The sequence below is a fragment of the Mycteria americana genome, chromosome 17, assembly GCF_035582795.1.
Source record: "Mycteria americana isolate JAX WOST 10 ecotype Jacksonville Zoo and Gardens chromosome 17, USCA_MyAme_1.0, whole genome shotgun sequence".
Lineage (NCBI taxonomy): Eukaryota > Metazoa > Chordata > Aves > Ciconiiformes > Ciconiidae > Mycteria > Mycteria americana.
In genome coordinates this window covers 7634092-7654617 of record NC_134381.1, presented here as the reverse complement: position 1 = coordinate 7654617, position 20526 = coordinate 7634092, and the positions used below count along the sequence as shown (strand labels likewise).

At 61.7% G+C, this 20526-nt stretch overlaps 2 protein-coding genes and 1 long non-coding RNA gene across 6 annotated transcripts in view; 1 reads left to right on the top strand and 2 right to left on the bottom strand.

Moving 5' to 3' along the window:
• The window catches only part of LOC142418077 (uncharacterized), a 127154-nt gene extending 117072 nt beyond the window's left edge, over positions 1–10082 (bottom strand). The window contains exon 1 of one of the 3 annotated variants that reach the window (XR_012778194.1): positions 9047–10082. The gene's annotated coding sequence lies outside the window, so the exon portion shown is untranslated. The remainder of the gene's footprint in view (positions 1–9046) is intronic. The other 2 variants (XR_012778187.1, XM_075519416.1) reach the window with 2 other exon arrangements.
• A 281-nt stretch (positions 10083–10363) lies between these two features.
• IER5L (immediate early response 5 like) lies at positions 10364–11719 on the top strand. Its single transcript, XM_075519665.1, has one exon. It carries the CDS (start codon positions 10680–10682, stop codon positions 11673–11675), a length of 996 nt encoding a protein of 331 aa, XP_075375780.1. The 5' UTR covers positions 10364–10679; the 3' UTR covers positions 11676–11719.
• Positions 11720–11899: 180 nt separating this feature from the next.
• LOC142418168 (uncharacterized) lies at positions 11900–13513 on the bottom strand. 2 transcript variants are annotated; one of them, XR_012778216.1, is made up of 3 exons: positions 13482–13513; positions 12563–12724; positions 11900–12259 (listed from the first exon to the last, which is right to left on the bottom strand). It is a non-coding gene; the product is annotated as an uncharacterized LOC142418168 (long non-coding RNA). The 2 variants fall into 2 exon arrangements; XR_012778215.1 differs by having other exon boundaries at positions 12243–12724.
• Between the last annotated feature and the right edge of the window lie 7013 nt (positions 13514–20526).

The following is a 20526-nucleotide window of genomic DNA, read 5'->3' as shown; positions in this document are numbered from 1 at the left end:
ACACACACATACAGAAGCTGTTTGCAAGACAGCGAGTGTCAGCGTCACAGCACCGGGGAGCGCAGGGAACACAGGGAGTAAGTGACTGGACCAAGGTCAGGCAGCACGGCTGCGGGCTGAGCTGTGCAGCCCAGCCCACAGCACGCACCACCTCACCCGGCCCCTGAACAGCCCCCAGAGAGCAGCCAGGCACAGCAGGAGGTGTTAGACTGAGCCCTCACCCTCTCCCCTGCATCAAGGTGAGACGAATTTGTTTCCTCCTACACAATCGTCTCTGTTCACACCTCGCCATAAAGGACGCACTGGTCACACTGTGCTCCCGCACGCTGCTGTGGGCTGGCTGCAGACGGTCGAGGACCCCCCCAGGCTTCTTATTTCAGCATCCATGAGACAGCAGCCTGGCTGCACCCACAGCACAGAAGCAGCACGGGCTCCCTGTGCCCCGGGCACTGCGGGCTCCTCACTGGATGCAGCAGCCGGCGGCTCGCTGCAGGCAGCCTCTCCCACTCCACTGCTTCCCTCTGCACAGAAAAGGACCCGGTGCAGACTCCACTGCAGCCCAGAAGGGTCTTCCTGCTGCCCTTGATGCACCCAGGAGGTCACAGCTGCGTGGGTTGTGATCCAGCATCCAACCGCACAAGTCCCTGCACGCTGGGCAGCCAGGTCCTGGCACCACAGGTCCCTCCACAGCCACCACCTCTGATGGGCTTCAGCCCTTCCTCTCCCATTGTGCCACGCATGCACCAGGCACTTTCTGCACCCCGAGGAAGACTTCATCTGTTTTGGGTAAGAATTTCACGCAGACAACCCCAAATCCAAGGAAGACCAGCAGCTCTGCCTGCTGCCAGCTGTGCTGGGCCAGCCATCAGGCTGGAAGCAGTATGGACACGAGCCTGAACTTGCAGCATGGACCAGCTGGAGCCCAGTTCCAGGCAGGATCAGGCGTGCCTGATACTCTCTCCAACACCTGCACCCAGGAGGGAGAAAGAATAGAGTGCAGCCCCTTGGCAGGCAAGCACCCAACCCCTGGCCTGTGAGGAGGCTGAGCTGCACCCAACAGCCCAGGAGAGAAAGCACCAGGAGAGCACCGGGCTCAGCCCTGCCACCCAAGCCCTCGCTTTGCCTTCAGGCCAATGGTAGCCCACGGGTGAGCCGCGGCGTGCGACCGCGGGCAGCACAAGCAGGCCTGGGCCATCTGCCCCAGAGCATCCCCCAGCGCCAGCCAGCTCAGCTGCCGGCTCCCTGCAGCGTCTCAGCCCTCCCCGCCAGTTGCGTTTTGGTGGTTATTCCTGCTTTACCAGTCAGCCAGGTTCCCCTGCCACGCTCCAGCAGCCCCTCTCCAGCGCATTTGCCTGCCAGAGGGATTTCATCCCCCTCTGCCGAGGCTCAGAGGGGCACGGAGGCAAGGAGTGCCAGGACAGGACAGCAGGGACAAAGCAATTTGAGGCAGCCAGGTGCCAGCCCGCGGATGGCCGGCTCTGCTGGGACAGATGTTTCATGGACACCCCCATCACGGTCCCAACACGGGGTCGCTCGCTCGGCTGCAGCTCCCACCCCGTGCCCAAGCCAGCCCCAGCTGCCCCACGGTGGGCAGGAGCTGCCGGGGGGCTGGATGCTTCCCTGTCATCTCCCTCCAGGTTCGCACAAGCTGTCTAGAGGTAGCTGCTGGCAAGGGGCCAGGCAAGCCGCGGTGGCTTTGATGTGGGTGTCTGCTGGGCACATGCCAGCGCCAGGCCAGGGTGTTTGGCTGGAGGCACCGGGTGCCAGACTGAACTATGCCGGGGGTGGGGGGGGGTGGTGGAAGAAATCTCCAGGTCACGGCTGTGCCACAGAGGCACGAGAAATCTGCCCCGCTGCCCACGCCGTCGCTGCTCCGCGCTTCGCTCCAGAGCTCTTCGGCTGCGCTGCTCACAAGCAGGGATGTCAGCCCTGCGAGGAAACAGCCGCCGCGCTGATTTTTCCACGGCACAGAGAGCATCGGAAGGTTCGGCACCCGCCTCCCGGCATCACCGGGCTCCGGGGCACAGAGCGCCGGGAGGAGGATGCTCTGGAGGGGATGAAGGCCAGAGGTGGTCCAGCATCACGCAGGCAGCCCCGCGGCGAGGCAGGCCCACCGCCATCCCGGGCTGCCGATGCCCAGGCGCCGAAGGAGTTACTGAGCGCGGGAGATGTCATTAATAACGAAGGCCACGCGAGTGATTTTTATCTTTAAAAAGCCCACAGCCCAGGTTGTGCGGCTCCGCTAGGGAGCTCGCTCGGGCACAGCCACTGCTCCTTTAAGGTATTTAACAACAAAGTGGGTGAACACGCTGGCTCCTCCCCGAGACAGTACATTCCCTCCGGGTCCCCCCGCCCCAGCCACGAGTGACAGCGGGGACCCCCAGGCCAGGCCCGGACTACCAGTCCCGGCATCCCCCGGGGGGGTTCGCTCCCTGCCGGGGATTGTAGTCCTCCTGCCGCTGTCCATCCGTCCGTCCATCCGTCCGTCCATCCATCCATGGGGCATCGCGAGGCCACGCTCCTCCCCGGCTGCACTGGAAGGGCTCTGCTCGGGGAAGGCTGCAGTTTCCATCGCAGGCAGGCAGCGATTAACCGTTTCGGGGCCCCGCGTCAGCTGCCAGCACTAACCCCACACGCTTGGGGTCACTTTTAGTGAGGAAGGGGACCCCCACCGTGCCTGGGGCCGGGAGCCCCGGCAGGTCCCACGCGCCATCCCCGCATTCAGACCCCACCTGAGCCACAGCTCCAACTTTAATACAATTTTTGCCCCAACCGCCCTCCCTGCAGGCTCGGCAAGCACAGGAAACAGGGAAGGATCTGCCTGTTTGGTTGCTCTCAATGCCAAGCATCACCGCCTGGCACCGCGAGCCCCGGGAGGGTGGTCTCACTGGAGATGGGCAATTCCCATCGCAGGAGTCACCCAAGGGCCCCCCATGCCAGACGCTGCCAGACGCTGCCTGCGTGGTAAGACAGGCCCTGCCCTGCGCAGATTAGCATCTAGAAACCACAGGACAGGGTAGGTGGGAAGGGAAACAGAGGCAGAGAGACGCAATCAGCCATAGATCACAGGCGCCTGGTCTCCATGCCCCCCCATCACCAGATAACAGCTTGCTGCCCGGGCTCCTCCGAGAGCCCGCTGGTCCCATTGCCAGTAGGGAGCACGACTGCAAGTCCTGCTCGGTCCCCAGCAAGTCCCGTCCTGCTCCACTCAGGACAGACGGGAAAGGGATCTGCAGGTAACATGCCTTATTCACGCTGGTGCTAGAGACAGACCTTCCAGTTAGGGTAGGGACTGTGCTCCAGCACAGCCACATTTACAGCTATAACACAGGGTCAGACCAAGCCAAGGGATCAACCCTTGGCTGCACAGCACTAAAGACTTCGGGATATTTGACCTAGCAATTAAACAGGGTCGCTATCAGATACCACAGCCCAGCAAACAGTCCTGGCTGCCCAGGGCATCTCATCCCTCCTGGAAGTGATGCACTGGGGCAGCAGCAGCAAGACCCCAAAGCGGCTCCGGAGAGCCAGTCACCACTAGCTGCCGCGGGAGCCCCTGGCACGGACCTGCTTTCTCCAAGGAGGTGGTGGTCACGTCCACAGCCTCCAACAAAACCAACTCCGGGGAGCTGGAGCCAAATGCAGCAAACAACTTCGGGACCCTTCTCTTGGTTTCTCCCCAGGAGATGGGACCAAACAGCAGTGTGGAGAGGTAGCCTGACTGCTCAGCACGCAGCCAGACCTTGGGGACAAAAGCACATTTCCTAGGCAGGGACAGAGCTCAAAGCTGTCCTTTAGCCTGGTATTCACCTCTCCATGGGCTCTAAGTGGTGGGCTTGGCAGTGCTAGGTTCACGGTTGGAACTGATGATCTTGAAGGTCTTTTCCAACCTAAACGATTCTATGATTCTAAGTGATATTTGTTCCCATCCATAACCCAAGAGCCACCACAGGTCAAAGCATCCTCCCAGGAGTGACCCCACAAGCCATGGTCCCCTGGGTGAGGGACCTACCCTGACCCCCCTGCAGCCTCAGTCTTCAACTCTGCCTAGATGAGACCTAGTGCCGAGCACAGCCGGGTTTCATGGACAGAAGCACCCCAAATTTTCTAGCTGTTCGGCACAGCTCCCACACATCCAGGAAACAGCTCCCACACAACCAGGAAACAGCTCCCACACAACCAGGAAAGCACCGAGGCAGCTGAGCCCAGCCTGCAGCCACGCAGCCCTGCAGCCAGGCTGAGCTCCAGTGCCATCACCACTGCAAGCTGCAGGACTCGGATCACCTGCAAGTGACTGCCGAGCAGGGCAGAGGCTGTGGGTGCTTTGACCCCTGCAGCAGCTCAGACACGCTCAGGGGAGCCGTGGGGATGCTGCTGACGCAAGGCCCCCGTGCAAGCCCCCAGGCAGCCACCGCAGTGGCTGTGCCTGCCCTGTGCAGGCAGCAGAGGAGCTGCTGGGATCCCTCCTGCCCCCGGGAGGGCGAGCACTATGTTCATCAGGGACCTGTGACAAGCTCCCTGGGGTGGCAGGGTCCAGGGGAGCACCCAGTCCAAGGTGTGAAACACTAGCTCCCTGGAGGGAGTAGAAACCAGCTTCATCCACTGTTCCCAAAAGAGCAGCTCCTAAGCTTGCTGCACCAAGTTTATCTTGCAGCTTTAGCATCCCGCAATAGTTTTGCAGGAAATCCATGTCCTCCAAATGCCAGAAACAAGGAGACAAGGCACCAGCAGAGACCAGCACAGTAGGACAGGCTTGCTAGAGACGGGAAGGACCTATGCCAGAAGCTTTACCATGCTGCCGCTGCAGAGCATCACCCCAGCGGCTCTGGGTGCCAGGCAAGCCAACCAAATCACACTGAGACCAACTGGGACGCTGCAACCTCCCCATGAACACCCACAGCTCTGCTCACACCATCGGCAGCTCATTCCCCCCCAGCTCTAGCAAGGAACAGATCTGCTACTGCAGACTGACCTGTGGGCACAGCAAGCCAGCAGCAAAAGTATGCATAGACTAAAAAACATCAGTGCAGGCAGAGGTCCCCTTCTTTGGGTCACGTCACCAGCTGGCCGACACAGTCAGCGTTTGCCTGGTCACAGCAGCATAAGCTGAGCCCACTGCGGAGGCGATCAGCAATAAGATCCTGGTAACAATCGCCTCCTCAATTCCACCCTCCCAGGATCAGTCAAAGCAAGAGTCGTGCAATTCCCGGCCAAGGGGACCTCCCAGCACTTTGGTAGAAGTGCAGGAAGCATCAGGAGTGTTTGTAAGCACCACCTTGGGCACAGGGATGGGTTAGGCTGTGCTTGGCCATGCAGCAGTGAGAGGCCATGAAGCAATGGCAGGGAAGCTTACAGGTTGCACCCATACCCTGGACAGCAGTGCTCAGGGTACAAGAAATGTGGGAAATGAGTCGGTCAAGTTAGGTAGGAACAGACCAGACCAAAGGAGTGAGCACTTCATCCATGCCCCGTGCCACAGTGCTGCTTGGGAGGCATTATACAGCTCCCCAGCTAAAAGCAAGGAGGAGCAATAATTAAATGGACTATTTCTCAATATGGTTTTGTCCCCATTTTCTCCAGGGTTTTATACGAAGTATTTGACTGTGTTACCAGAGCTGTGAGAAAGAGCTAACAGCTACAACAGTGCAGTGACAGCCTTACCCATCACATGCTCGATCAGTACGGATGGATACGCTGCTCCGACGGCTGATGGCTACTGGAGCAGACATGCCCCGTCCCCCACTTGCCGCAGCAGACCCTGTGGGTCCCCCCAAGTTGGGGAACAGCTTGGGGGTCCAGGCAACATTGTGCCTGCCCGGCTCAGGGGAGGGGGTGGCAGAGGCCAGCCCTACTCCCAGAACTCAGCCTGAAAACCTTGTTCTGGCTTGTTTTCCCACTAGCTTTGGGTGTCTGACTTGTAATAAGTGAGCCTGAAAAGCAGGCTCCTTTTCAGACATGCCAGGCACCCACAGCTTCAACTCACAGACGCGTCTCCAGGGAGTCAAGTTCCAGGTGCACCCAAAAAACCTCATGTTTCAGCCAATACCCAAATGCCTCCGCTTCCTTGTCTGAGAAAAGCTGGGCAATGCCCAGGCCCAGGACTCTGAGGCTCAAGGGGAAATTGCTGTATAGCAGCCAGTCTAATTGCACTGAAATTACAAGATCAAGCAGTAAATTCACGTCTGTGTTCGTTGCTCTGGGTGGCAAAGCCGCACCGGTGAGCGCCTGATCTCCAATTGCTGCAACTTCACATTTCATTGGAAAGGGAAGGAGGGGGTTAATGAAGGAGAGCATTGCCAGTTGGAAGTGCTACCTAAAAAGGGTTTCTCCTACTAGCTGAAGCAAAATGGTTTCTCTTGCCAGCTTGTTTACTCTGCAGCTGAGAGCAGCGGACCGCCAGGTTTTGCTGCTGGAGCCCACTGCAGGATCGACGGCTGCGAGACCGGCCCTGGCACCAGGACATCAGCAGGGCTGGACCGACTGCAGTACAGCTGCACCGTCCCCAGCCCAGGGCCAGCCCCACAGCGCCCGCACCGCAGCCCTGGCCCCCAGGACCGGCAGCATGCACGCAGGGAAACCTGCAGCTACAACCCTCCAGACAGCAAATCCTGGGCCCATCCTCCTTTCCTTTGGGGAAGTAATGGTACTGGCCATTAAACGGCCAGTTAAAAGCTGCAATTACATTTAACCGAGATGGTTTCGGACCAAACATCCCCTCCAACACAGGGTCCTTAGGGCCCTTTCCCATGGGAAGGGCACACAAACCCCAGCGGAGACCAGGGAATAGGGACGCTGGACAGCACACAGAGATTTTCCTGGGAAAGGCAAGCACCAAACAAACCCATCCTGCCCCAGCTTGCTGCTGCAGAGCCAGGAAACGGACAGGACTCGTTATCCTCTTTTAGAAAAGCAGAGCTTACAGTCATGTGCCAAGACAGGTATCAGCCAGATTCCTGTCTCCAGGAGATTTCGGAGTCCATAGGCCAAACTGAAGCAGCGCAGCTTTCACAGCGCACAGACCATCCCGGCTCCAGGATTAAAGCCACCGTGTCTGCAAACAAAACACTCGCACCCGCCAGGAGAGCCAGCCGGGGAGGAGAGGCAATCTGCAGCTGCCGCCGGCCTCGCCAGCCACAACACAGTGCCCGGCAGTCAGCGAGCGGATCAGGCCCATGTTTTATAGCCTTTATATTAATTACCCAGAGTCTAAATAAGATTAAAGTTTTAATTCCATCTTCATCTCCTAGAGGCTCCTGCTCTGCTCTTGGGTGTTCCTGGTGCCACAAAGCTTCTCAGGCAGCTACAGCAGAGGGCACTTCTCGGACAGCCAGAGACGGTAGCATCTCCCGCATCAGGGTTGCCCCACGATGCCCAAACAGCCCCGAGGATGCACCGCCCTCTGCAAGGCCCTCTGCACCTCCATAAACCCGGCACTGCTGCAGGCAGGGCCCTGCAAAGTCCACCTGACCCTTCAGTTAAAGCCACAACCCGAGGCGAACGGGGCCACGCAATGATTAAAGAGCAGAGGGCCAGCGCTGGGCAGTGTCCCAAGGCCACACTGCAAGTCCAAGCCGAGGCGGGATGGTGAGCAGGAGCTCGAGGCGGAGGATGCCTGTCAGGGTGATGCTCTGCGGCTGGCACCGTCCGTGCTGCCCAAGCCACCCTGCAGCAGCCGGCCGACAGGCAATTCAGGCTCTTAGCCTGGACCACCTAGGCTGGAGTTTTACAGCTGGAGATGGGCCAGAGAGCAGCGAATGCCAGCTGAGCAAGAGAGGCAATTGCTGCCTGCACTGGCTGGGTGGAAGTTGTGGCACAGGCTGGCAGCAGCAGCACCCGCTGCCCTGGTTCCCCGGTGCCCAGGAGGCCACAGAAAACACTGCAGAGCCGCAGCTGGAGCTTAGTCCACGAGCACCAACACCAACACTCCGCAAGGGCAGAGCCTTTGATCTCGCTGAGCGGGAGCAAGGCCTTGGCTCCAGCCACCAAAGCACGGAAAGCTCAGCACTGGTCTGTGCGATGTGCCCCAAACCCCAGCCCTGCTGCACCCCATATTATCTGTGCAGACCAGCTCTGGGCATCACCTCCCAGATCTCCAGCTGCAGCACAGCCACAGCCTTGGAAAAGCCAACCTGCAGCCAGGAAGGGTTGCAAGGGAGAGAGACCAGTGGAGAAGAGGAAGGAGGCAGGGCAATCCTCCACCTCAGATGCTGCCCATACCCACCACCTTGAGCTACAGCCACCCTCTGGACAGGGTTGTGATTATTTTCCACATTATGGACAAGGAAAGCGGGTCAAGAGCATCCTACAAGAGCTTGGGAATGCACAGTGTCATTCACCCCGGTTTGCATGGCTGAGGGCAGATTGTGGAGAAGGTTGCTCCATGAGCAAGGTTGCACAAGCAAGGAGGACTTAGCCAGCTGCCACTCAGGGGGCAACGAGCTGCCCCAGCCCAGCTGCTGTCCCAAGCACCCTTCCACAGGGAGAAAGCCCTCTGTGGTGCTGAGCCTGCTCCCATTCGCTTGGGTGGAGGACATGGGTGGGCTGAACCAGCGGAGTCCAGGCAGGCCAGGAAGCAAGCAAAGCCCTAGCCCTCTGAGCACGGCCCCACAGCCCCCCACAGAGCCCAGGCTTTGCATGGTGACCCCCGAAAGCAGAGGAGCCCAGTGACCACCTTGCGCGACTGCCCCTGCCGTTTGGAAGTTGGGCTGCGCCGGCAGGAGCGAGGGCTTTGGAGGTTTGCTATTGAGTGGGCTCCCCACAACCTGCAGAGACGAGGCTGCCCACAGTCACCGCTAAGGTATGCACGCCAGCACATCCCTCAAAGCAGGCACCCAGCATGGGGAACCTCTGCAGTCAGTGGGGAAACCCCCTCCTCTCCCCTCTACTGTCTGCTTTCTACAGAAGATGCTGTTTCAGAAGCAGCTCTGCAGCTCCCGTTGCCCCAGCACTGCGGTCCCTCCCCGGCTCACAGCCCCTTCTCCCGCCAAGGCACTGCAGCCCCCTTCCCCAAGACCCCTGCAGCTGCGTGCCCAGCCCCGGCTCTTACCTGCCAAGGGTTGCTCCTCTGCGACGGCACCAGCTTCCCCAAGTGCTGCTGCTCCCTGGGCAGATGGCTGGGTCCCTCGGTGGCCAGGTCCTTCGAGCAGCCAGCCCGGGGGGCAGCCCCAAGCCCCTGAACACCCCTAACCCCATACATCCCACAAGGGCCTGCCCAGACCTCACACCCCCTTCCCCCCCATCACGTGCACCCTGTGAGGGGGCACCCTTTGGAGCAGGGGGTGCCGCTGCCCTGCGGATTCAAAGCATGTGTGCAACAAGGTGAGGTGGGAGCCCTTAGTTAGTAACAACCTATGCACGGTCCTGCTCCCACTTTGGAGGAAAAACTGGCGTGATTGGGGCACTTTCTGAGCAGTGACTGATGCACAGTCCTGCTCCCACGTGGGGGGAAACATCCGACTCCTCTCCGCCAAGCGTGGGGTGAAGGTGAGTGCTTGCAAGGCAGGAGAAGGGGCTGTCCCTGCCGGGGGGCTGCTCGCTGTCGGGCCACGGGGGGAACCAGCAGTGCTGGGGTGTTGCCAGCCCGTTGTAACCTTTAACGCCGCAGGGCCGGGGCAGCCCCGAGCGGAGGGGGGGTGCAGCGGGGTCTGCAGAGGGGGGCAGGGGGCTGCGTCCAGCCGGGAGGGGGGCAGCGCTCCAGCACGCCCGGGGAGGGGGCTCCCAGAGGGTGCCGGTACCACCGAGGGCGCTGGGGGGAGGCGGTGCCCCCGGGGTGTCACTGCGAGAGGGGTGCAGGGCCCCGGTGCCCCCAGAGAGCGGGGCGGGGCGGCCCGCGCCGCGCCCCCGGGGAGCGCCCCCACCCTCACGGCTGCCCGGGGCCGCCCACCGGGGCGGGAGCCGCCCCCCGCTCACCTGTGCCAGGGGAGCGGCGCAGGGAGGCGGCGCCCCGGCCCCGCCGCCGCTCCGGCGGGACCCCCGCCGCCCGGCACAGCCCGCCGCCCCCCGCCCGGCCCGGCCCAGCCCCCGCCGGGTCCCCGCCGCCCTCCCGGGCCGCGCCGCGCCTGTCAGCATTTGAACGGCGCGAGGGGCCCGCCTCTCCCCTATTGGCCGCCGCGCCCGCCCGTCAGGCCGCCCGCCGCCGCCCCGTTGGCCGCGCGCGCCGGGGGGGCGGGGCGTGGCCGGCGCGGTGCTATAAAAGGCGGGGGCTGGGCGGGCGGGCGCTCAGTGCCGCTGCGCGACAGGTACCGGCCGGCGGGGAGGGGAGGGGCGGGGCGGGACGGAGGGGGCGGGGCAGGCGCGCGCGCGGAGGAGGAGGAGGAGGAGGGCGGGCGGGGGCGGCGCGCGGGGAGGGCGGGGGCGCGCGCGGCGCTGGTGGCGCTGGCTGCACGCGCCGTGCCTGCACGGAGCGCGGCGGCGGCAGCGGCGAGCAGCAGCAGCGGGAGCCACCGGCGCGCACGGCGATGCCCGCTCTGCTCCCGCCGCTGGCCGCCCCCTGAAGACAGCCCTCTCTGTCTCCCCCTCTCCAGCGACCTCAGGCTCTTCCCCCCCCTTCCCCTTCCCCCCCCCTTCTACTTCCCTCCCCCCCCCGCCTCTTTATCCTCCTTTTTTGCGACCCTCCGCACCCTCCCGGCTGCCGTGTGGATGCGGCCCGGGGTGCCTGGCTGCGCGGGTGGCGAGAGCAGATGCTGAGGGGCCGGAGGAGGATGGAGTGCACCCTCGATGCGCAGAGTTTGATCAGTATTTCCCTGCGGAAGATCCACAGCTCCCGCACGCAGCGAGGCGGCATCAAGCTCCACAAGAACCTGCTCGTCTCCTATGTGCTCCGCAACGCCCGGCAGCTCTACCTGAGCGAGCGCTACGCCGAGCTCTACCGCCGCCAGCAGCACTACCCCGACGGCGCCCCGCTCCTCGCCATGCCCGCCTGCCCGCCGCCCGCCGCCGCCGCCCCGCCGGAGCTGGCGGCGCTCCCGCTGCCCGCCGACACGCAGGACCGCGAGGCGCGGAGCTGCGCGGCGGCGCGGGGCGGTGCGGAGCTGCTGGAGGTGCCGGTGTGCGCGGCGCCCCCGGAGCTGCAGCGAGCGCCCTGCAGAGACTCGTCCCCGGGCTTCTACCGGGCCGCCGGCAGCGCCGGTCCCGGCGGCGGCGGCGGCGGCAGCGCGCCCCCAGGGCTGCTCTACGCCACCGGCTGTGACTTCGGGAGCGGCGGGGCGCCGCACTGTAGCAGCCGCACCACGGTGCTGGATTTGGACACTCACGTCGTGACCACGGTGGAGAACGGGTACTTGCACCAGGACTGCTGCTCGCAGTGCCCCTGCTGCTGCCAGCCGGCACCGGGGCTCGCCTCCCCGCCGCCCACGCCGGGCACCAAGCGCAAGTATTACCCGGGGCAGGAGGAGGAAGAGGAGGGGGTGGAGGAAGGGGAGCCGGGGGGAGGCGGGGTGGCGGGCGGCCCCCCCTTCGCCCCGTGCACCAAACGCGCCCGTTTCGAGGAGTACAGCGCCGAGCACCCCCAGGACTCTTCCAACATCTCCAACTTGATCTCCATCTTCGGCTCCGGTTTCACGGGGCTGGTGAGCCGGCAGCAGGCGGACTCGGAGCAGCCCCTCAACGGGCAGCTGTGCAGCAAGCAGGCGCTGGCGAGCCTGGGAGCCTGGACTCGGGCCATCGTCGCGTTTTAGAGAGGAGCGGGGAGCAAAGCGGGGGGGGGGTGTTGCAAAACGGGGGTGCGATCCGAGGGACAGCGGCTCCGGAGGGGGGGACCCTGAAACAAAGGCGGGGGGGGGGGTTGGGGCGAGGGGAGAGGGGGGGTTGGGGGGTGCCGAGGGGTGCGCAGGGGAGGTGGGAGGGCAGAGCCACGCTAGTGTTTTATAAATTGTACAATAAAGAAAAAAAAATCTAAGATCTTGGGACTTTATTTTTGCAGAGATGAGAGAGAAAAAAAAACCAACAAAAAAAAGCAAACAAACGAAAACAAAACAACAACAACAAAAAAACCCAACAACGAAGCACCTATTTAAATAATCCTCTTTGTGTCCGCTCGGCTTCTCTTCGCGGCGGGTTTCCCGGTGCTGGCGGCGGGGAAGCGCCACGTGAGAGCCGGCCCCGCCGCCCCGGCCCCAGGACCCCGCGGCGGGGAGAGCCCCCGGCCCCGCTCCCCGCCCCGGGCTGCCCCGGCGGGGTCCCTCTGCCCCCGGCTCGGTTGGTTTTTGGGGTGCGGGGAGGAGAAAGCAGCCGCTGCCTGTTGGCTTTTGTGCGTTTCTTGCTATATTTAAAAGAAAGAAAAAAAAAAGGGGCAGAAAGGAAAACATTTCAACTTTCCTCCCAGAAGAAACGCGTGCGATGGGACTTCTCCTTCCCACCGCTTGTGCCAGGGTAACGCTGGAGGGTGACGAGAGCTGAATTTTTGGGGGGTGGGGAGGGGGTGGGGGGGGTAAAGCAGGAGCCGGGGGTCCCTCCGGGCTGCTCCCCGCCGCGCCGGGGAGGGGGCGAGCAGCCCCCGGCAGCCCGGAGCCCCCGGCTCGGTGTGTGTTTGTGATGCCGCAGGTAACCGTGTAACACGACTCACGTCTCCGGTGTGCTGTGTCGGGTCTTTTTTTTTTTTTTTTTTTTCTTTTTCTTAAGTTCAACTATTCTGGTTTCAGCCTTCCAAATCATAAAACCAGCATTGTTTGGTCTGGTGGAGATCTGTCTCCTGTAGAGTCTCTTGATTTTTTTTAATATTATTTTTCTTAAAAAAGAAAAACCTTTTGTTGTAAAAAGGTGGGTTTTCTGGTCGTGTGCCCCCCCTCCCCTTTTTTTTTTTTTGCAGCCTGCCCACTCCCAACTTCACGGTATCAGCACTATGTGTAACTGAGGATGCTTTGCCAAACGGTCTGTTGGGGTCTTTTTTTTTTTCTTTTTTTCCTCCTTTTTCTTTGTTTGTAAGCCTGTATTTTTGTGCATATGGAATTGTATATCACCGGGTAAAACTGTTCAGATTTGTTTAAATTTATAATCTTAATAAAAAGTCGATTATAAAAGTTGCTGTGCCCTCCTTTTCCTTGACACCGCAGCCCGCGGAAGCCCCTCTCCTGAGCCGCCGCTTCCCCTCTGCACCGGGGAGCCTTTGCGGAGGCTCCGACCCCCCCCCCCCCCCGGCACCCCCCCTTTGTCCCCTCCCCAACACCATCCAGCTTCACCCTTCCCCCCCCCCCCCCCCCCCCCGGCTGGCAGGAGGCAACAAAAGCCCCCCCGTGGCCCTGGAGGTGCCACGCACAGCGAGTCCCAGGTGGGGAAGGGGCCGGGGCTTCTGTCCCTCCCCGCCTCCTCGGCGGGGGGAGCCGGCGGGCCCCCCCGGCCCTGCCCCTACCTGCGCCGGGCTGCGCGGCCCGGCCGCCCCCGGCACCTGGGCAGCGCCTTCGCGCTCCTGCGCGCTCCTCTCCGCGCTCCTCCGCGTCCCCCCGATGCGCTCGGGAAGTTTTTTTTAAGTTGGAGTTTGTTCTCACCTTCTCACCGCGCGGGGCCGCTTGCTGGTGCGTGCGGGTTTTGCCTTTTTTTTCTTTTCCTCCCCCTTTTTGTACGCATTTTTCCCCTCCCCTCCCTTACACCGAGCGAACGAAGCCGGGGCCGCTCCTCACCCGCCCCCGGCCGACCTCGGGAGGGGGGATTTTTTTTTTTAATTTTTTTTTTTTTTTAAATCCCGTGCAAAACGCGCCGTTTCCAGCATCCTGCGCAAATCCCGCAGCTGCAGCCGCTCCTCTGCCCCCACCCCCGGGACCCCCCCAGCATCCCCGGGACCCCTCCGCCCAGCCCAACACACGGACAAAACCCCCTCCCCAGCCCCGCGCATCACCGCGGGAGCGCAACCTTCCCCTCTCCCGCAGAGAGAGGCCCAAAACACGGGATTGCGGAGCTGGGGGTGGGGGGGGTGGGGGGGTGGGGGCTCCGCCAGCGCGTTACCGCAGAGGAGCCGAAGCGCGGAGCGCTCCCCCCGCCTCCGCGCCGCTCCGCGCCCGCTCCGCGCCCACAGCGCCCCCTGGCGTCCGCCGCGGGACCCGCAGCGCCCGGCCGGGGCCGGGGCCGGGACGAGGGGGGGGGCAGCCCCGACCCCACCGCGGGGCAGAGGAAGGGGCAGGGGCGGCCGCGCTGCCCGCACCCACCCCCCCCCCCCCGGGCAGCCCCGTCTGCTCGGGAAGGAGGACCCGGGTGCGGGGCTGAGCCATGCTCCCCTCTCCTGCTGCTCCCCCAAATAGCCCCGGAAAATAAATTAGAATTTAAAATATAAACCCTGTAAAACCCCTGTCCAGGCGCAGCAGCGCTGGCGGGAGCACTGCTGAGCACACAAGCGCTCTGCGAAACCCAGGAGCCGGACGCTGTGGCCGGGGGGGGAGATTGACCCATGGAGCCAGGGCCCTCTCCCTGCTCCAGGGCCTGGGACCCCGGGGCAGCCCCGAGGCCTCTCCCGGCCCATCCTGGGGAGTCACGGCTCCCCAGCACGGAGGCAGCTGGAGAGGGGCCCCAGCAGTGGGATTAGCAGAAGCAGCAGCTCCTGCATGCACAGCCCTGGCTGGTGCACACAATATTTGGGGGAAGTTTTAAAAACCAGCTACTTCCGTGGATGCCCACAGGTCAGCACAGCCGGGCGCCGAATCCCAAACCCCAAAGAGCCCCTGCCCCGCAGCCCCCGCTCCAGGCAGCCCAGCCAGAGAGGGGCAGAGCTTGCTTTAGCCGAACAGCCACATGCACACACTCATCAGCCTCCCAAACCGCTCCCCGTCTCCCAGACCTTGGGGTTTCCAGCGGTAAAGAGACCATCACCAGGAGAACCCCCCGTTCCTGCAGGACTCGACCGCCCCAGGCGCACCCATCCCTCTGAACCTCCCCTCTCCCGGGGGGAGCCAGCCCTCGCCCCCGCTCACAGTGGAAGTTTCTGGGGCTTCAGTCAAGGTTTCCAAGGCTGGAATTGGCAAAGACGCCTCTGCATCACCGCTAACCACGCGGGGTGGGGGAGACGGGGTGCATATGCCACAGGGACACTCATAAAAATCCCTGACACTGAGGAACAAGGAGATCCCACAGCTCCACGGAGCCGCTGGGACTCAGACGCTCTCGGTGGCACAGTTATTTATTTATTTTAAACCCCGGTACATGACATTTCTCTTCTTACGAAGGCGGCGGCAGTAGAAAGCCCATCACACAGCCTCTCTCCTGAAAGCAGAGCCTGGAAACCAGAGTCTCATCTGCATATTCATAAGTACCTGATAAATTAATCATGATGGCAGAAGCATTCAGGCTAGAAGGGAGGTGACAGGGGAAGGTTGCACCCCCCAACACAAGCCCATCCTCACTCTCGCACACGCTCCTCGTCTTCCAGGCACAAAATGTTTTGATCCCTTCGCAACTCAGCTGAACCCCTGGGTGCTCGCAGGGAAGGGGGCTGTGCCCCCCACGCACCCGGTAGGCACCCGCCGCCTCGGCCCCCCCCCCCTCCAGTCGCTATCTCTGGTGAGAGATGCTGAACAGATGGGCTGGAGCAGGGCAGAGGACCCGAAGTCTGGGGGAGCTCAGCTGCCACCACCAGACCCCCCCCAGCCCAGACACAAGCTCTGCTCCCATGTCACTGCCTGTCCCCATCCCGGATCTGCCCCCCAGCACTGCTCAACCTTAGAGACGGCGTTGCTGATCCCAAAGAGTTTGACCCTAAAAATCCTTCCACGTCCCCTCTCCCGTTAGTGCCACTCGGTTGGGGTGAACGGGCATCGCCAGGATTTTGTGCCCGGCAGCCCCGGAGCGGGAGCAAGACGCAGAGGGGTCCTGCGGAGGGGGCAGGTGGAGTTTGGCTGGCACAGAGCTGCGGGAGGTGGGAGATGGGGGAGCGTGAGGGGAGCCGGGGGGGCCCTGCACCGTGCCATGGCAGAGGGAACCGCCTCCGAGCACACACCGCTCACTCCGCCAGCTGCGAGACAGCTGTGGCCTTCCCTTCACCATGCAAAACGCTCTCCACAGGCAGATCCAGTTCTTGGGGTGTCCTCGGTGTCACTCTGCTGAACCCCCTTGGTTTGGGGGAAGAGTCACCCTGCCCCGGGGAGAGATGCTGCCTCCGGTAACAGAGGCAGAAATTCAACCCAAAGCCGGTGCAGCGCCTGAGCCCACCCCGCTTCTCCCAGGAGCTGCCCTCAGCAGAGTGGGCAGGAGGGGCAGAAAGCGGGGGGCAGCTGCCTGCAGAGCCCAGGAGGGTCCGGCACGGCTCTCGCCTTTATTTCCCCGACCCGGAGGCAATCGCAGAAGTGGCTGCAGGGCTGGGCTCACTGACAGCAGAGGGTCAGCGCGGTCCCCAGCACCCACCGGTCACGGGGCTCTGCCCAGCACCAGCAACGCCTCAGGGGCGTTTGGAGGGCTCAGATCTGGCGTTAGGAAGTCGTGCATCAAATCCGGCGCCAAAGCCAACAGCCCGGCCAGGTCCTCGCGCCGCTGGAGCGGCTCAGCCTGGGCGAGGACATCGCTGCGCACCCAACAGGTCCCTCCGCACCAGGAGGGAGGAGGATGGATGCGGTGATGGAGAACTGACCCCTCTCACCTCCTGGGCTGCCAGCCCAGCTCTGCCCCCAGCACCCAGCTCCCCTGGGAGGGGCTGGGCACCCACCCAAGGAAAACCCACCCTTGCACCACGAGCCAGGCACGGTTTCCCAGGTGCTGAGCCACAGACGGAGCTGCTCCGTGTCCTCCTAAACCATGAGGGCCAAGAACGAGACTGCACCCGGTCCCAGCAGCACGTCCCCGGAAGAGCAACTCTGTGCTCTGCCGATCCCGGTGCAGGATCTGGCCTTCCTTCAATCTGTCGGCTGTGAGTCAGATCCCTCCCATCTCATCTCCCCAGCTCAAATACAAATGAGAAGTGTATTTTGGGATCTGCACGTGTTAGCAGATGTTTGGAGGAGTCCCCTGCAGAGACAGCGGTAGGAGAGCTATGGGTGACACAGCAACGTGGTTGAGAGGTCGCTCTCGTTAGTGGTGTGTTTAATATGTTGGCTTTGGTCTGGGCCTGGGTAATTAGCATCTGAGCGGTAATTATTCACACTTGGCCTTTCTATATCCTGCTTATAGATTTGATGATTAATGTTGCTCCTCGAGTTAAGCCTACCCTGGATTTACCAGTGCGCGTTGGGAAAGTTAAGAGGAGGCTGTTGTGTGACAGAAGATGCTGTCCCTTATATCTAACAGCAAAAACAATACAATAGAAAAATTAGAGTAAAAAGCACTTTGCACAGAGGCAGCAGACGCTAAGCACAAAGCAGCCATCTCAGCAACACACCTCTGCCACCATCGACGCATGAGTATCTCGGTTGTGTAGCAGGAGAAGCGAAAACCTCCCCCAGCATTCAGAAGACACCGATGCCGGATGCTTTGGGGGTCTGCTGGCACCACGGAGACACGAGCTGGGCAGATCCCTGCAGCAAAGCAGGGACGCACAGACCCCCTCAGCCACCTTTCAACCACATAAACCCGACGAGGGTTCTCCAGAGAAGACCTGCTACCCCCACAAGCCGGGAAACAGGGAAACCCAGTTGCTAACATCTCCACACCGGGACTAATACAGCTCAGCCAAGCAAAATCCATAAGCCAGCAGCGGGCTCACCTGCTCTCCTGGGCACCGGCTCCCTCGGCATCGCTGCTGGCCCCGGAGGAGGAGGCTGCGCTGCCCGTGACGGTCCTGGTCCCTCCGCAGAGGGACCCGGGGCAGGTTTGCAGTGCCGCTGGCTGAGACCCTCGGAGGCCGAGCGCTTTTCCAGCTGCTCCTTGGGGCAAAAGGCATTTCCAGCTGAGCTGCTCTCTGGGGTTTCTATGCCAGGCAGGCAAGAGGGCCACGAGCTTCGTCCAGGACCTTGCCCAATTACCAAACAGCACGTGGAGGCCGGCACGGAGGGAAGGAGCCAGCCAAGCCCAGAGGCAGCGGGCAGGCAGCGCTGTCCTGGCTCCTCTTCTCCTCAGGGAGGGCACTCAATGATTCCAGGTCCCACAGAGGGAGAAGAGGAGAAAAGAAGGGGAGAAAGCCCACCAAACCCTGCTCTTATCCTGGCCTCCAGCCCCATGACTGAGCCAGCTGAGCAGAGGCACCTGCCCCACACCTGCGGGGACAAGGCAGAGCATTAACCCCGTATGCGCTGCTGCCCGGAGGAGGGGAAAGGGCTTTCCCCGGAGTGATGAAACCCCCATGAGCTGCCCTGGAAGCTGCCATGGACCATCCCTGCTCCTTGCTACCCTCCTCCGGCTGCTTTCATGGGGCTGAAGCTGCCCCTTCTCGCCTGGCCGGCAGGTCCCCCTCGGGCCGGACCCACGGCTGGGCAGGGAGCGTTTTCCCCCTGCTCCTGCTGTGCCAAAGTCGCGGAGGCTCGTATCTATCGGAGCGCAGCGTCTGCACCGGGCCCCCTGCTCCCGCCTTTCTGACGTGGGAAACGGGGACAGTGGCTGCAGTGCGAAGCCAGAGGCACTTCTGAAGTCGGCCCCGACCAAATCCACTTTTCATTCTCCCCAAGCAGGGTAAAGCAAAAAGGCGTCTTTTAAGGTCGGGGCTGGACTCCAGCGGCTGCTTCATGGCCCTGCTCGGGCTCAGCCCCATGCGGGCAGGAGCAGCCCTGGGCTTCGGGGCAGCCGCGCCTGCCTCGGCTCCCCGAGTATTTCCACACTTTCATTTTGGGGCTTGTTTTTTTATAAACTACCACCAAAGCAGTGCTCTCCCCCCCCTTTTCCTCACCAAAATGAGGCTTTTGCATTGAAACGCGTGAAGCTGCTTTTTTTTTTTTCCCTTTTTCCCCAGGTTTTACAGCATGAAAGTGGATGTTGATGTGAACGGAATTCTGAAATTGGAGACGGGGAAGTTCTGCTCCGGGAGGCGACTATTTGCTCACAAAATCGCCTCTTTTCAAGCTCCCCGATGAAATTCTGCACAATTATTTTTTTCTCCTCCTCGCCCAGCCAGCCCCGTGCCCTGCGCTGCTCCAGCTTTTGTTTCTCCTCTGCTCCCTAGTGAGGATGAACAAAACACCGCCACGACGTGCAGTGCCCGTGCCCACTTCTCCTCCTCGTTGCGGCTGCCTGCAGCGGCTGCCGCGCACAGCCCGGTGCTGCCCGCACCCCACGTGGCGCTGCCGGCGTTAGCACACGTGCTCGGCAGCGTTTGGGGCTGCACACCCCAAATAGGAACCTGCTCCTGCTCCTGAACCGTTTGCAAATGGGGTGCCGGGGTGCTCAGGCTTCAGGGATATTCCTATGAACTCCCCCCTAGCAGAGAGCCAGGGCTTGTTGGAAGCACAGCTCGGGGAACGGTGTTTCAGAAACTCACCGTTTCATTTGCTTTGGTGCTGGAGAGCAAACACCAGCCCAAAATACGTGCGCGAATTGATGGGCTTCGCCCTCATCAGCCCCATGCTGGTGTAAGGCAAGGGAAAGCTTTGCAGACAGCTTCCAGCTGGACTCAGTCGAGATGCACCCGTGCAAGGGCAAAGCAGCACCCTGGCTGTGGTCCTACAGAGGCCACAAAAGCCTGGAGGACTCTCGGGGCCAGGGGACAACCCCACTTCCAGGCTCCACGGCTGCTCTCCTCCATCACCAGTCCCCCCCGCCCCAGCAAAAGCCATGCTTGTTGTCCCCGCAGCACCACAAACAGCCCGGCTCTTCCACTCCCATATGAACCAGAAGGCAAGAACACGGTTAAAAAGCCCAAAAAGCCGCACGAAGATCCCAGGCTCTGCGGCGCTGTGCGCTGGGCTCGGTCCTCCAGCTCAGTGACAAGAAGAGAGAAGGGGGAGGATTGAGCCTTCCGTTTGTCCCCCCGGTGCTACTGCTGGATTAACTCAGCCTAACATTGTTTAAGGAGCATTTACATGCAGAGCTTCTTCAGCTTGGCCCTCCATTGCCTGCCGGGTTAGGCAATGCCTCTGGCTTATACCTTGGCTCGGGATCTGTTGACTCTGGAAAATCCCCAGGTTTTGGAGCACGTCTATTAAAACAAGCAGCACTGTGGTCATCCAGGCTCTTCCCCTTCTGCCCATGGACCACGGAGACCACGTGCTCCGGTCCAGCGTGAGAAACGGCGGAGCCGACTGCCAGCCGGGGCGGATCAGTGGTTCCTGGCATGGTGCTTCTAACGGGGCACGATCTCCACAGCCTCGCTGCTACTTTATTTGTCCCACGGTCCTCCAACACCAACTGGAGCATCTCAGAGATGCGTGTTCAGGACAGGCAGGGCGAGGGGCACAACCGAAGGCTGGCAGCGCCAGCAAGAGCAGCACATGGAAACACTGCAAGATGGAGAAAACCTGGTCCCTCTGACCCCAAATTCAAAATTCTTTTTTTTTTTTGTTTGCATCTTAGGTTGCAGTAAACAGGACCACACCACCAGGCTGGGCTGAGCAGACGTGCGAGTTGCTGCTGGAAGTTGTGAGATGCTCCAGCCGGGCAGTGCAATGTGCGGAGAAGCCAACCCGTGCCCCAGCTCCCTGGATTTCACGTTACTGATGTATTTATGTCACCTCATGCCTGGATTTACTGGGT

Coding starts and splice junctions, on each gene's coding strand:
- IER5L (XM_075519665.1), top strand. CDS start 10,680: ATGCTGAGGGGCCGGAGGAGGATGGAGTGCACCCTCGATGCGCAGAGT.